The 15,963-nt window shown below is 49.3% G+C and overlaps 1 protein-coding gene across 1 annotated transcript in view; it reads right to left on the reverse strand.

Moving 5' to 3' along the window:
* lamb1a (laminin, beta 1a) overlaps positions 1–15,963 on the reverse strand; it is a 31,040-nt gene that overhangs the window by 8,986 nt on the left and 6,091 nt on the right. The window contains exons 4-22 of the mRNA XM_068596509.1: positions 13,873–14,011; positions 13,454–13,527; positions 12,894–13,082; positions 12,722–12,785; positions 12,442–12,644; positions 11,292–11,412; positions 10,852–11,040; positions 8,680–8,856; positions 7,728–7,840; positions 6,802–6,881; positions 4,742–4,877; positions 4,464–4,622; positions 4,045–4,172; positions 3,397–3,517; positions 3,044–3,233; positions 2,671–2,814; positions 2,124–2,355; positions 1,743–1,906; positions 1,380–1,604 (exon numbers count right to left, since the gene is read on the reverse strand). Of these exons, the coding sequence (XP_068452610.1) occupies positions 1,380–1,604; positions 1,743–1,906; positions 2,124–2,355; positions 2,671–2,814; positions 3,044–3,233; positions 3,397–3,517; positions 4,045–4,172; positions 4,464–4,622; positions 4,742–4,877; positions 6,802–6,881; positions 7,728–7,840; positions 8,680–8,856; positions 10,852–11,040; positions 11,292–11,412; positions 12,442–12,644; positions 12,722–12,785; positions 12,894–13,082; positions 13,454–13,527; positions 13,873–14,011 (2,848 nt within the window). The remainder of the gene's footprint in view (positions 1–1,379; positions 1,605–1,742; positions 1,907–2,123; positions 2,356–2,670; positions 2,815–3,043; positions 3,234–3,396; positions 3,518–4,044; positions 4,173–4,463; positions 4,623–4,741; positions 4,878–6,801; positions 6,882–7,727; positions 7,841–8,679; positions 8,857–10,851; positions 11,041–11,291; positions 11,413–12,441; positions 12,645–12,721; positions 12,786–12,893; positions 13,083–13,453; positions 13,528–13,872; positions 14,012–15,963) is intronic.

Raw genomic sequence — 15,963 nt, forward strand, 5'->3', positions numbered from 1 at the left:
CTTTCTGATCCAGACTTCCTGATCCAGACTTCCTGATCTAGACTTTCTGATCCAGACTTTCTGATCTCGACTTTCTGATGCAGACTTCCTAATCCAGACTTCCTGATCCAGATTTCCTGATCTAGACTTCCTGATCTAGACTTTCTGATCCAGACTTTCTAATCCAGACTTCCTGATCTAGACTTTCTGATCCAGACTTCCTGATCTAGACTTCCTGATCTAGACTTTCTGATCCAGACTTCCTGATCCAGACTTCCTGATCCAGACTTCCGGATCCAGACTTCCTGATCCAGACTTCCTGATCCAGACTTTCTGATCTAGACTTCCTGATCCAGACTTCCTGATCCAGACTTCCTGATCCAGACTTTCTGATCCAGACTTTCTGATCTAGACTTTCTGATCCAGACTTCCTGATCCAGACTTCCTGATCCAGACTTCCTGATCTAGACTTTCTGATCCAGACTTTCTGATCTAGACTTCCTGATCCAGACTTCCTGATCTAGACTTTCTGATCCAGACTTTCTGATCTAGACTTTCTGATCCAGACTTCCTGATCCAGACTTCCTGATCTAGACTTTCTGATCCAGACTTCCTGATCCAGACTTTCTGATCTAGACTTTCTGATCCAGACTTCCTGATCCAGACTTCCTGATCCAGACTTCCTGATCCAGACTTTCTGATCTAGACTTTCTGATCCAGACTTCCTGATCCAGACTTCCTGATCTAGACTTCCTGATCCAGACTTCCTGATCCAGACTTCCTGATCCAGACTTCCTGATCTAGACTTCCTGATCCAGACTTCTTGATCCAGACTTCCTGATCCAGACTTCCTGATCTAGACTTTCTGATCCAGACTTCCTGATCCAGACTTTCTGATCTAGACTTTCTGATCCAGACTTCCTGATCCAGACTTCCTGATCCAGACTTCCTGATCTAGACTTCCTGATCCAGACTTCTTGATCCAGACTTCCTGATCCAGACTTCCTGATCTAGACTTTCTGATCCAGACTTCCTGATCCAGACTTTCTGATCTAGACTTTCTGATCCAGACTTCCTGATCCAGACTTCCTGATCCAGACTTCCTGATCCAGACTTTCTGATCTAGACTTCCTGATCCAGACTTCCTGATCCAGACTTCCTGATCTAGACTTTCTGATCCAGACTTCCTGATCCAGACTTTCTGATCCAGACTTCCTGATCCAGACTTCCTGATCTAGACTTTCTGATCCAGACTTTCTGATCCAGACTTCCTGATCTAGACTTTCTGATCCAGACTTCCTGATCTAGACTTTCTGATCCAGACTTCCTGATCTAGACTTCCTGATCCAGACTTCCTGATCTAGACTTTCTGATCCAGACTTCCTGCTCAGTGAACTCACTCCTGCAGTCCTGCAGCAGCGCGTTGCCGTAGTAACCCTGCTTGCAGCTCTGGCAGGCCACGCCCTCGCTGTGGTGCAGGCAGCGCAGACACGCTCCGGTCCGGCCGTCGCAGGACTCCGGGTCCGACGCGTCGATGTTGTTGTTGCACCGGCAGGGCTGGCACCGCCCCCCCGCCTCCTGTGGGTTTCCATAGTAACCAGGTGAGCACTCGTCACAGCGAGAACCTGCAGAGAGAAGAAGACCTTCCTATTCACACACACACTTCAACTGCTTTCAGTCTGCAGCTGCAGTGCTTACACACACTGACACTTCAACCACTGAAGGATCAGTTCAGCAGCTGTTGATGTTAATAAAGTTGTCACCTTTGTATCCGGCGCTGCAGGCGCAGACGACCTGCTGGGAGTCATCGCCGCGGTAACAACTTCCTGCAAACTGCCGCAGGCTGCCGGGTCCGTCGGGACACAAGCAGGCGTGGCAGTGCTCACCTGAGCCCAGAACCGGGTCTCCGTAGTACCCCTCCACACACCTACACAGGTGGAGGAGGGAGGGTTGAAATGATTAGGACCATCACAGGTGAAGCACACCTGCAACTAGTTCCCCCAACTAGTCCTCCACAACTAGTCCCCGGTCCTCCACAACTAGTCCCATCGTAGTCGTACTTTGATCCTTTTGGGAAAGTTTCTGCTACAGCTGTTGAAAGTGTTTGGCTTCTGAACCTTCTGAGCCCTCGAGATGGAACTCACCTGTCACAGGTGTGCCCGGTGCTGTGGTCCCGGCAGGCGGTGCAGAGTCCAGTGTCGGGGTCGCAGTCGTCGGCGTGTCCGTTGCAGGAGCAAGGTCGGCAGGAGGGGAAACCCCAGTGACCCGGCAGACAGCGGTCGCACTGCCGACCGTACGCTCCCGCAACACACACACACTGACCCGTCAGCGAGTCACAGAACGACCTCTGTGAACCCTGAAGGTCACAGGCACATGCTGCAAGAAAGAAAAGAACCATACTTTATGTTCATGACTGTAGGAAACCACAATCATAGAGGTACCATCAGTGGAGCAAGCATGATATTCAACATAATGTTCCGTCGTTATCATCACCCAGAATCCTTTGCTTGGTTCTCATATGGTCCAATAAAGCTTTCTGGACCTAAAGTCACTTAGTGACAACTATCTGAAGTATTGAAGTATCTGAAGCACATTCATAGTATGTATTCATAAGTCATATACCTGTATAGATTGATGATTACCAATCGATACATGTATCCATAATGTTTGATCAGTAATCATGTCTCTCACCTTTGCAGCCGTTGGGTCCAAACTGGAACGTGCCCGGAACACACCGGTCACAGTTCCTGCCGACCACGTTGGGGCGACACTGACACTGACCGCCATTGGGGTCACACATGGTGCTGAGGGAGCCCTGAGGATCACAGTGGCATTCTGGGAAATGGAGTCCAACACAAGAGACATGTTAGACAACAGACAAGCTTCAACATTGCAAGATAACAATGCAGTCTCTAAAGGTCCTGCCTGTTATGATCAGACTTATGAACCAGAAGGTCTCAGAGTTATGATCAGACTTATGAACCAGAAGGTCTCAGAGTAGTGGTGGACAGACAGGGTGAGGTTGTTGAGGTGGAGCCGTCAGGTTTCAGGTGGACTACAGTACCTTTAGCTCCCTGGTGCAGCATGGCTGAGATGCTGAAGATGAAGTTCCTGCAGATGTCGGTCATGGGCGACTTGATGATGCTCTGGCTGCTCTCCAGACAACGGTAACGCTGAAACGTTTCCCAGCCACTGGAGTCTCCTTCTGATACGGAGAAGATCTCCAGGTTCTTACAGTGAGGCATCAACACAATCTGAGGATGAAGAAAGCCATGAGACTGACTGAAAGCTCTCTATCTGCTGTTTCTGTTGAGAGCAAACATGGACACAAGAACCTTGTGTCCATGGTGTAGTGAACAGGAGATACTGAGGTGACTCCTCACTCGTATCTCCTGTTTCATGCCTCGTTCTCCTCACCGAGTCAATGAGCGTATAAGGAGACAGGACGTCGCTGAGGGCCGAGTACAGAGGCAGGCTGAGCCGGACCGTGTAGTTCAGACCGGACTCAAAGCAAACTGCTCTGGGAAGAGCCACATGTCTGAGGAGACAGGAAGCAGAACGAGGAGTAAGAAGACTTCTGTTGGTTCAAACAGGACAGGAACACTGGGTCGGCCATCTTCTTTCGTCTTCACTTGAAGAAAACACAAAAACAAACAAACACACACACACACACACACACACACACACACACACACACACACACACACACACACACACACACACACACACACATCTTTCCAACAGCAAAAGCTTTGCTACCTTCCCAGTGGCTGCGAGTGCCACTAACAGAACCATTGATGGTAAGTATCACTGCCTCATTGGACATATAGTACATGTCCATAACTTTATGCGTCACACTGTCGTGTCCGTCTGACAATCTGTGAAGATGAGACGACGTCTGGCTTCCGATCATCTGCAAGTTTTTTATTATGTTTAATGCACTTTACAAGTTTCCTAAACTTTCCACCTCCCTGAGCCAGCAGTCGGCTCAGACCTCCTGCTCAGGAGGAGCGTTGCTTCAACGCGTTGCTTCAACGCGTTGACAATGAGCAGGTGGAAGGGTACCGTGATCCGGGGTGGAGGGACACCATCTGGTGGTCGTCGTCTGGCACGGTGTTGATGCAGCGACTGTCCGCTGTGATTGGTCCTGGCCTCATCAGCGTCATCAGGACCTCCTCCCATTGGTCCGGCAGCTGCAGGGCCAACAGAGCGTCACAGGTTTGATGCTTCAAACTTTTATCTTTTACCATCTGGTTTTTATTGCTAATTAGTATTTCATGTTGATCGTTCGCTTCTCTTTCTTCCTGTTGAACACATTTGAAGCTCATGACATCATATTATTATCACTGCTGCCACTATGATGTTGTTTCCTCTTCTCAAACCTCATCTCATCTCCTCCCTGATGAAGGTCGATGAGTCAAAGTGAAGAAGAACGAGTTATTTTGAGATGTCCTGATGGTGTTTCTGTGACCACACCCTCCTACCTGAGGCTCGTAGCGGATCAGGATGTCGTACTCCATGGAGTGGGGGATGTTGTCCACGGAGAACTCCAGGAAGGCTCCCTCTGGGACGTTGACCAGGCCGATGCCGGTCCAGGTGGGGCTGCGGTCCACAGGGTGGGGTCTTGGGACCACCGTCACTCCCTAATGGGACAAGACCAAGACATGGACAGGACTTTTACTCTGTTACATCTGGATGCCTTGGCTGCGTTCCTTTGATCAAGGTTGGGCTTTAAAAAGCTTCAGCTTCAAATATGACTCACGGGTCCAAACGTGGCGTCCTCCGCCTCGTAGGTGTAGTGATCCAGAGCGATGAAGTAGAACCCAGACTCCACCTGGTCGCAGCGCCGGCCGAACATGTGATCCCTGCAGACGCACTGCCCACTCACCTGGTCACACCTGCAGATAAACAAGTACACAAATGACACATAGGAAACAACGGGAAGGACAATAAATACACAGCGTGGATGATGGACGGCGAGAACACCAGACAGAACCTCAAGAACCATCACAGAAGCAAAGAGAGGCAGAGCTGGAGAAGATGTAGTGTCTACCAGGAACACAACGTGGGGTACCATATTACCCCACTAGAGAGATCATAGTACCATATTACCCCACTAGAGAGATCATAGTACCATATTACCCCACTAGAGAGATCATAGTACCATATTACCCCACTAGAGACATCATAGTACCATATTACCCCACTAGAGAGATCATAGTAATATATTACCCCACTAGAGAGATCATAGTACCATATTACCCCACTAGAGAGATCATAGTACCATATTACCCCACTAGAGACATCATAGTACTATATTACCCCACTAGAGAGATCATAGTACCATATTACCCCACTAGAGAGATCATAGTACTATATTACCCCACTAGAGAGATCATAGTACCATATTACCTCACTAGAGAGATCATAGTACCATATTACCCCACTAGAGAGATCATAGTACTATATTACCCCACTAGAGAGATCATAGTACCATATTACCCCACTAGAGAGATCATAGTACTATATTACCCCACTAGAGAGATCATAGTACCATATTACCCCACTAGAGAGATCATAGTACTATATTACCCCACTAGAGAGATCATAGTACTATATTACCCCACTAGAGAGATCATAGTACTATATTACCCCACTAGAGAGATCATAGTACTATATTACCCCACTAGAGAGATCATAGTACCATATTACCCCACTAGAGAGATCATAGTACTATATTACCCCACTAGAGAGATCATAGTACTATATTACCCCACTAGAGAGATCATAGTACCATATTACCCCACTAGAGAGATCATAGTACCATGTTACCCCACTAGAGAGATCATAGTACTATATTACCGCACTAGAGAGATCATAGTACTATATTACCCCACTAGAGAGATCATAGTACCATATTACCCCACTAGAGAGATCATAGTACCATATTACCCCACTAGAGACATCATAGTACTATATTACCCCACTAGAGAGATCATAGTACCATATTACCCCACTAGAGAGATCATAGTACTATATTACCCCACTAGAGAGATCATAGTACCATATTACCTCACTAGAGAGATCATAGTACCATATTACCCCACTAGAGAGATCATAGTACTATATTACCCCACTAGAGAGATCATAGTACCATATTACCCCACTAGAGAGATCATAGTACTATATTACCCCACTAGAGAGATCATAGTACCATATTACCCCACTAGAGAGATCATAGTACTATATTACCCCACTAGAGAGATCATAGTACTATATTACCCCACTAGAGAGATCATAGTACTATATTACCCCACTAGAGAGATCATAGTACTATATTACCCCACTAGAGAGATCATAGTACCATATTACCCCACTAGAGAGATCATAGTACTATATTACCCCACTAGAGAGATCATAGTACTATATTACCCCACTAGAGAGATCATAGTACCATGTTACCCCACTAGAGAGATCATAGTACTATATTACCGCACTAGAGAGATCATAGTACTATATTACCCCACTAGAGAGATCATAGTACTATATTACCGCACTAGAGAGATCATAGTACTATATTACCCCACTAGAGAGATCATAGTACTATATTACCCCACTAGAGAGATCATAGTACTATATTACCGCACTAGAGAGATCATAGTACTATATTACCCCACTAGAGAGATCATAGTACTATATTACCCCACTAGAGAGATCATAGTACCATATTACCCCACTAGAGAGATCATAGTACCATATTACCCCACTAGAGAGATCATAGTACTATATTACCGCACTAGAGAAACAGGAACGTGGACTTACTGGTTGTTGACGGCTCCTCCCAGGTCACAGTCACATGGTCTGCAGCCATCCATGTCATTACTGAGACCCCAGTGTTCAGACTGAAAACACACACACACACACACACACACACACACACACACACACACACACACTATGACAACAATCTGTATTGTGTTCATGTTACACGTCATTATTTATTAAATGAATGAACCTCTACAGAAACATGCTGAGCTGCTCTGATGTGTTCTCATTGTTCTGCGTAGCGTTCTCATTGTTCTGCGTAACGTTCTCATTGTTCTGCGCAGCGTTCTCATTGTTCTGCGTAGCGTTCTCATTGTTCTGCGTAACGTTCTCATTGTTCTGCGCAGCGTTCTCATTGTTCTGCGTAGCGTTCTCATTGTTCTGCGTAGCGTTCTCATTGTTCTGCGTAGCGTTCTCATTGTTCTGCGTAACGTTCTCATTGTTCTGCGTAGCGTTCTCATTGTTCTGCGTAGCGTTCTCATTGTTCTGCATAACGTTCTCATTGTTCTGCGCAGCGTTCTCATTGTTCTGCGTAGCGTTCTCATTGTTCTGCGCAGCGTTCTCATTGTTCTGCGTAGCGTTCTCATTGTTCTGCGTAGCGTTCTCATTGTTCTGCGTAACGTTCTCATTGTTCTGCGTAGCGTTCTCATTGTTCTGCGTAACGTTCTCATTGTTCTGCGTAACGTTGTCATTGTTCTGCGTAGCGTTCTCATTGTTCTGCGTGGCGTTCTCATTGTTCTGCGTAACGTTCTCATTGTTCTGCGTAACGTTCTCATTGTTCTGCGTAGCGTTCTCATTGTTCTGCGTAACGTTCTCATTGTTCTGCGTAGCGTTCTCATTGTTCTGCGTAACGTTCTCATTGTTCTGCGTAGCGTTCTCATTGTTCTGCGTAGCGTTCTCATTGTTCTGCGTGGCGTTCTCACCACACACTGCTCACAGTCCCGTCCCGTCACCAGACGTTTACAGAAGCAGTTTCCTGTTTCACTGTCGCAGGAACTTCCTCCAGGAAGTGTTCCCACGGCGCTGCAGGTACACGCTGCAACACAACACAGTGAGTACACACAAGTACAACTACACAAGTACCCAAGTACTACAGGACCCGAGTGTGTCCTCTGCAGGTGTGTGTGTGTCCTCTGCAGGTGTGTGTGTCCTCTACAGGTGTGTGTGTCCCCTCTACAGGTGTGTGTGTCCTCTACAGGTGTGTGTCCCCTCTACAGGTGTGTGTGTCCCCTCTACAGGTGTGTGTGTCCTCTCTACAGGTGTGTGTGTCCTCTACAGGTGTGTGTGTCCTCTACAGGTGTGTGTGTCCTCTACAGGTGTGTGTGTCCCCTCTACAGGTGTGTGTGTCCCCTCTACAGGTGTGTGTGTCCCCTCTACAGGTGTGTGTGTCCTCTACAGGTGTGTGTGTCCTCTACAGGTGTGTGTGTCCCCTCTACAGGTGTGTGTGTCCTCTCTACAGGTGTGTGTGTCCTCTACAGGTGTGTGTGTCCTCTACAGGTGTGTGTGTGTCCTCTACAGGTGTGTGTGTCCTCTACAGGTGTGTGTGTGTCCTCTACAGGTGTGTGTGTCCTCTACAGGTGTGTGTGTGTCCTCTACAGGTGTGTGTGTCCTCTACAGGTGTGTGTGTCCTCTACAGGTGTGTGTGTCCTCTACAGGTGTGTGTGTGTCCTCTACAGGTGTGTGTGTGTCCTCTACAGGTGTGTGTGTGTCCTCTACAGGTGTGTGTGTGTCCTCTACAGGTGTGTGTGTCCTCTACAGGTGTGTGTGTGTCCTCTACAGGTGTGTGTGTCCTCTACAGGTGTGTGTGTGTCCTCTACAGGTGTGTGTGTGTCCTCTACAGGTGTGTGTGTCCTCTACAGGTGTGTGTTCTCGTACCCTTGCAGCCCTCCGGGGCGGCGCTCATCCCGTAGTGCGCCTGCTTGCAGCGCTCGCAGCGCTCTCCTTCCACGGAGTCTTTACAGCGACACTGACCAGCGATTAGACCGGCCCGCAGGTCCGTGGTCCAGTCGCAGATTCCTCCGTTCAGCGAACCCCGAGCGTCACAGTCACAAGCTACGGAAACACAGGAGGACCAAAAGAGAAGTGAGGACGGAGACACTGTGACATCATCTCCATCCACAGCGACGACTCTCTACACTCGTCTCTTTGGAACAAAGACCAACACACAGCTGCTGGTCTTTATTTTGAAGTGAGGAAGCTGAGTGAGTCTGTCATCAGGACATCTTGCTATCCAAATGAAGTAAAGGACGTTTCTCTTTCCAATGTCAACCCTGACAGACGTTGAGGTCCCTCTAGGTGTTGGTGGTGAAGGGTTGTTACAGTCTAGATGTTGGGGTCCCTCTAGGTGTTGGTGGTGAAGGGTTGTTACAGTCTAGATGTTGGGGTCCCTCTAGGTGTTGGTGGTGAAGGGTTGTTACAGTCTAGATGTTAGGGTCCCTCTAGGTGTTGGTGGTGAAGGGTTGTTACAGTCTAGATGTTGGGGTCCCTCTAGGTGTTGGTGGTGAAGGGTTGTTACAGTCTAGATGTTGGGGTCCCTCTAGGTGTTGGTGGTGAAGGGTTGTTGCAGTCTAGATGTTAGGGTCCCTCTAGGTGTTGGTGGTGAAGGGTTGTTACAGTCTAGATGTTGGGGTCCCTCTAGGTGTTGGTGGTGAAGGGTTGTTACAGTCTAGATGTTGGGGTCCCTCTAGGTGTTGGTGGTGAAGGGTTGTTGCAGTCTAGATGTTGGGGTCCCTCTAGGTGTTGGTGGTGAAGGGTTGTTACAGTCTAGACGTTAGGGTCCCTCTAGGTGTTGGTGGTGAAGGGTTGTTACAGTCTAGACGTTAGGGTCCCTCTAGGTGTTGGTGGTGAAGGGTTGTTACAGTCTAGACGTTAGGGTCCCTCTAGGTGTTGGTGGTGAAGGGTTGTTACAGTCTAGATGTTGGGGTCCCTCTAGGTGTTGGTGGTGAAGGGTTGTTACAGTCTAGATGTTGGGGTCCCTCTAGGTGTTGGTGGTGAAGGGTTGTTACAGTCTAGATGTTAGGGTCCCTCTAGGTGTTGGTGGTGAAGGGTTGTTGCAGTCTAGATGTTGGGGTCCCTCTAGGTGTTGGTGGTGAAGGGTTGTTACAGTCTAGACGTTAGGGTCCCTCTAGGTGTTGGTGGTGAAGGGTTGTTACAGTCTAGATGTTGGGGTCCCTCTAGGTGTTGGTGGTGAAGGGTTGTTACAGTCTAGATGTTGGGGTCCCTCTAGGTGTTGGTGGTGAAGGGTTGTTACAGTCTAGATGTTAGGGTCCCTCTAGGTGTTGGTGGTGAAGGGTTGTTACAGTCTAGATGTTGGGGTCCCTCTAGGTGTTGGTGGTGAAGGGTTGTTACAGTCTAGATGTTGGGGTCCCTCTAGGTGTTGGTGGTGAAGGGTTGTTACAGTCTAGATGTTGGGGTCCCTCTAGGTGTTGGTGGTGAAGGGTTGTTACAGTCTAGACGTTAGGGTCCCTCTAGGTGTTGGTGGTGAAGGGTTGTTACAGTCTAGATGTTGGGGTCCCTCTAGGTGTTGGTGGTGAAGGGTTGTTACAGTCTAGATGTTGGGGTCCCTCTAGGTGTTGGTGGTGAAGGGTTGTTACAGTCTAGATGTTGGGGTCCCTCTAGGTGTTGGTGGTGAAGGGTTGTTACAGTCTAGACGTTGGGGTCCCTCTAGGTGTTGGTGGTGAAGGGTTGTTACAGTCTAGACGTTAGGGTCCCTCTAGGTGTTGGTGGTGAAGGGTTGTTACAGTCTAGATGTTGGGGTCCCTCTAGGTGTTGGTGGTGAAGGGTTGTTACAGTCTAGATGTTGGGGTCCCTCTAGGTGTTGGTGGTGAAGGGTTGTTACAGTCTAGATGTTGGGGTCCCTCTAGGTGTTGGTGGTGAAGGGTTGTTACAGTCTAGATGTTGGGGTCCCTCTAGGTGTTGGTGGTGAAGGGTTGTTACAGTCTAGATGTTGGGGTCCCTCTAGGTGTTGGTGGTGAAGGGTTGTTACAGTCTAGACGTTGGGGTCCCTCTAGGTGTTGGTGGTGAAGGGTTGTTGCAGTCTAGACTCACGTTGGCAGACGTTGGGGTCCCTGGCGTCCCTCTCTGGGTGTTGGTAGTAAAACGGTTGGCAGCGCTCACAGTTGAGGCCGGCCGTGTTGTGCAGACAGTCGTCACAGACTCCTCCGCTGATGTTTCCTGAAGCCACGAACGCGGCCATGTCGAAGTGACACGAGGACGAGTGCTGGTTGCAGTTACACTCTGCAGACACCACAGAAGAAGAAGATATTCAGTCAGTTATCTGCACACAGACAAATAGATCTCGGTCTTCATCTTACTAACTAATAAATTGCTCTGGCTTATTTTGTCTTTTGTATATTCACTATCGCATATTCACTCTTTTTAAAATCTGATTACTGGATTAATCCTCAACATAAATCTCTGTTCATAACATAACATGACGAACAGCTGTAGCCCCAGTTTGTACTGGTCGTCTCCCAGTATGGACTCACTCTTGCAGGCGTTAGTGTTGCGTCCCTCGGCTGGTCTCCACGGCAAGTCGTGGTAGAAATCCTGACACTTTTCACAGTTCAGGCCTTTAGTGTAGTGGTTACACATGCAATGCCCGTGAACCTGCAGACACACACATTCACCTTAACATGCAGTTACTGCACTGCGGCCCTGAAGGACTCACCCTGAAGGACTCACCCTGAAGGACTCACCCTGTAGGACTCACCCTGAAGGACTCACCCTGAAGGACTCACCCTGAAGGACTGAGTCCTTCAGGGTGGACTGAGTCCTTCTAGACTGTAACAACCCGTGAGTCCTTCAGTCACCCTGAAGGACTCACCCTGAAGGACTCACCCTGTAGGACTCACCCTGAAGGACTCACCCTGAAGGACTCACCCTGTAGGACTCACCCTGAAGGACTCACCCTGAAGGACTCACCCTGTAGGACTCACCCTGAAGGACTCACCCTGAAGGACTCACCCTGTAGGACTCACCCTGAAGGACTCACCCTGAAGGACTCACCCTGAAGGACTGAGTCCTTCAGGGTGGACTGAGTCCTTCTAGACTGTAACAACCCGTGAGTCCTTCAGTCACCCTGAAGGACTCACCCTGAAGGACTCACCCTGTAGGACTCACCCTGAAGGACTCACCCTGTAGGACTCACCCTGTAGGACTCACCCTGAAGGACTCACCCTGAAGGACTCACCCTGAAGGACTGAGTCCTTCAGGGTGGACTGAGTCCTTCTAGACTGTAACAACCCGTGAGTCCTTCAGTCACCCTGAAGGACTCACCCTGAAGGACTCACCCTGAAGGACTCACCCTGTAGGACTCACCCTGAAGGACTCACCCTGAAGGACTCACCCTGAAGGACTGAGTCCTTCAGGGTGGACTGAGTCCTTCTAGACTGTAACAACCCGTGAGTCCTTCAGTCACCCTGAAGGACTCACCCTGAAGGACTCACCCTGTAGGACTCACCCTGAAGGACTCGCCCTGAAGGACTCGCCCTGTCGGAGTCGCCCTGTAGGACTCACCCTACTTATCCTTATAGGGTCACCCTATAGAACTCCCGCTGCCCCCTTCAGAGCTCCCACTCCCCCTTCAGAGCTCACCCTTGCCCCTTCAGAGCTCACCCTTGCCGGTTCCAGACTCACCATGCCCTCGCTGGTCTGGCCGGCTCCCTGGATCGGGGCACACTCGGAGGCGTGTCCATAGCAGAAGCAGTTTCCTCGGACCACCATGTCGAAGATGGCGTAATAATACTTCTCTTTGATCTCCATGCGAGAGTCCAGCAGGTTATCTCCGAGCGTGTGCAGTCTGGTGAACTTCACCCGCAGGTTGGTGATCTTCAACATGTCTGAGCAGAAGATCATGACAGTTACTGATGGACAAAACCTCGTCACTAACGTTATCGTCCGGTGTGAGGGGGCGTACTCTGGATTCTGGGGCTGTAGGGGTCATCGATCCTGAACACTGGATCCAGCACTCTGAAAATCACCTGGAATCCACAAATGTTTCAACTTTCATTAACAAAATAACGTGATGACATCACAGCGACCTCAAGTTCAGTGCGACATCACTTCCTGTCCTCTGAACGCCGCAGTACCTCTCCTTCGGTGGACGGCTCGATGTCGGAGTAATGCGAGTCGCAGATGACGTCGTCCACCTTCTGCATGGGCCCCTGGGACACCGACGGGAACGAGGCCTCGCAGTCGTAGGCGAAGTACCGATAAAGCTGCCACGTCTGCCCGAAGTCAGCCGAGCGCTCGATCACCATGGCGGCAGGTCGGAACGTCTGAGGAGAGGAAACTTACTTTAACTAAATGTTTTATTTCTTTACATCAAACTAAATATCTGATTTAAATGATAAGAATTTAGGATAGGAATATAGAAGCATGACGCTTCTACCGTTTCAGTCTCTGTTTTCTATATTAAATTGTGGCTTTTCTTATTAGTTACTTATTATATTGTGATGATACTACTACTACTACTACTAGTACTAGTACTACTACTACCACTTCTACTACTAACAGAGCGGCAGCACTAACCAGTTTACTTTGTGAGCGCTTTGACATTAAACAACTCTCTTTATGGGATGAAAAGTACTAACAACTAGTAATAAAGTCTTTGATTACCCAGAATCCCCTTCTGTGTTTTAGCGCTCACCTTGAAGGTCATAATGAGATGTGTGAAGTGAAACTCGGCCTCCAGGTTCAGCTGAAGAGTGACGTTCTCCACACCTGCAGACGAACAGATGATCAATAATCTATTGAAGTATACCGACACAGAACCTGAGACCTGAGCCCATTTTGAGACCTGAGCCCACCTGAGACCTGAGCCCATTTGAGACCTGAGCCCACCTGAGACCTGAGCCCATTTGAGACCTGAGCCCACCTGAGACCTGAGCCCACCTGAGACCTGAGCCCATTTGAGACCTGAGCCCACCTGAGACCTGAGTCCACCTGAGACCTGAGCCCACCTGAGACCTGAGCCTGGAGCTCCTAGTTCCTGGTAGCCTTTGAACTAAAAGGAGCTCATGGTTATAGACCAGGAACAGCTGACCTGTGACCTCAGGGTGTTCTCACCGTTCTCAGACTGCCACCAGGTCTTCAGTCTGTTGGGAGCGAACGTGGTGACAACGTTCTCGATGCGATGGCCGCTGGTCGGACTGGTCAGCGCGTCGTACGGCAAAGAAGAGTCACACAGGAAACACTTCTTCTCCTCCTGATCCAGACAAGACATACGACCGTGTTGAGGGACACAGGACATCTTCAAAGGTATCATGCTTTTCCTGTTTAATGACTATGATCAGATGTATTTCTTCTTATTCTTATGCATTAGCAACACAAGTATTGACATTGAGCAGGAGTGAGAGGAGTGAAGGGTTAATAATGAGCCGAATTCCTCAGATTCTTCTGTGGTCTCGGTCAGTGGAGATGAGAGGAAACAGCTTCTTTGCTTTCATAAAACAAACCGCTGATCTGGGATTAGTTTTCTAATATTGTCCGTGTGTGCGTACGCAGACAGGAATTTATTTTCATTTTACATGCAAAGAAATAGAAAACAAACAGGGACAACAAAGTAGAACAGAGATAAGTATAAACATTTACCTGTATTTAAAAGTACATCTGAATATAAAACCACCACAACACTGACAGTGAACTGCAGGAAATCGTGCAGGAGGACTGATTCGGTGTTCAGAGAGAACAGGAGGAAGAAGCTGGTGCTAGTGTTAGTGTACAGAGCTTTGTAGCGCCCCTCAGAGGGAAGGAGGTCAGGGTGTGATGTTTCCGACACTGGATAAGTCCTGAATGATCTCCTCTGCAGACCTGACAGTCCGTTGTGGTCCGGTCCTGTTTGGAGGATCCAAACCAGACTGTGATGGAAGAAGTGAAGCGGACAGACTGGATGATGTCGAAATAGTCAGCAATTCTTGAGGCAGTTTGAATTTCCTGAGCTGGAGCAGAAAGTTCATCCTCTGTTGGGCTTTTTTCCCGGATGGTGTCAATATTGGAGGCCCACTTTAGGTCCAGGGAGATTGTGGATCACCAACCAACCAGTTTCCCTGGTAGGTAAACTGCATGGGTGGAGTAGGGGGTCGGTGATGTACTTCAGATGGGTCAACACCAGTCTCTCAAACGGTTTCATGAGCACAGACCTCAGAGGGATGGGCCTGTAGTCATTTCATTCTCTGAAGGAGGATTTTTTGGGAATTGGGATGATCGTGGAGCAGGAGGGACTTCACATGGCCTGAGTGATCGGCTGAAGATCTGCTGGTCAGCACAGACCTTCTGTAGGCCTCCTCGTTGGCCTGATTGTAGGGACCCTGTAGACCTCCTCCTTGGCCTGGTTGTAGGGATCCTGTAGACCTCCTCCTTGGTCTGGTTGTAGGGATCCTGTAGACCTCCTCCTTGGCCTGGTTGTAGGGATCCTGTAGGCCTCCTCCTTGGTCTGGTTGTAGGGATCCTGTAGGCCTCCTCCTTGGCCTGGTTGTAGGGATCCTGTAGGCCTCCTCCTTGGCCTGGTTGTAGGGATCCTGTAGACCTCCTCCTTGGCCTGGTTGTAGGGATCCTGTAGACCTCCTCCTTGGTCTGGTTGTAGGGATCCTGTAGGCCTCCTCCTTGGCCTGGTTGTAGGGATCCTGTAGACCTCCTCCTTGGCCTGGTTGTAGGGATCCTGTAGACCTCCTCCTTGGCCTGGTTGTTGGGATCCTGTAGGCCTCCTCCTTGGCCTGGTTGTAGGGATCTTGTAGACCTCCTCCTTGGCCTGGTTGTAGGGATCCTGTAGACCTCCTCCTTGGCCTGGTTGTAGGGATCCTGTAGGCCTCCTCCTTGGCCTGGTTGTAGGGATCCTGTAGACCTCCTCCTTGTAGGGATCCTGTAGACCTCCTCCTTGGCCTGGTTGTAGGGATCCTGTAGACCTCCTCCTTGTAGGGATCCTGTAGACCTCCTCCTTGGCCTGGTTGTAGGGATCCTGTAGGCCTCCTCCTTATAGGGATCCTGTAGACCTCCTCCTTGGCCTGGTTGTAGGGATCCTGTAGACCTCCTCCTTGGCCTGGTTGTAGGGATCCTGTAGGCCTCTTCCTTGGCCTGGTTGTAGGGATCCTGTAGGCCTCCTCCTTGGCCTGGTTGTAGGGATCCTGTAGACCTCCTCCTTGGCCTGGTTGTAGGGATCCT

Source organism: Clinocottus analis, unplaced genomic scaffold (genome assembly GCF_023055335.1).
Source record: "Clinocottus analis isolate CAN_PGR_092001 unplaced genomic scaffold, fCliAna1.0.p SCAF_38, whole genome shotgun sequence".
Lineage (NCBI taxonomy): Eukaryota > Metazoa > Chordata > Actinopteri > Perciformes > Cottidae > Clinocottus > Clinocottus analis.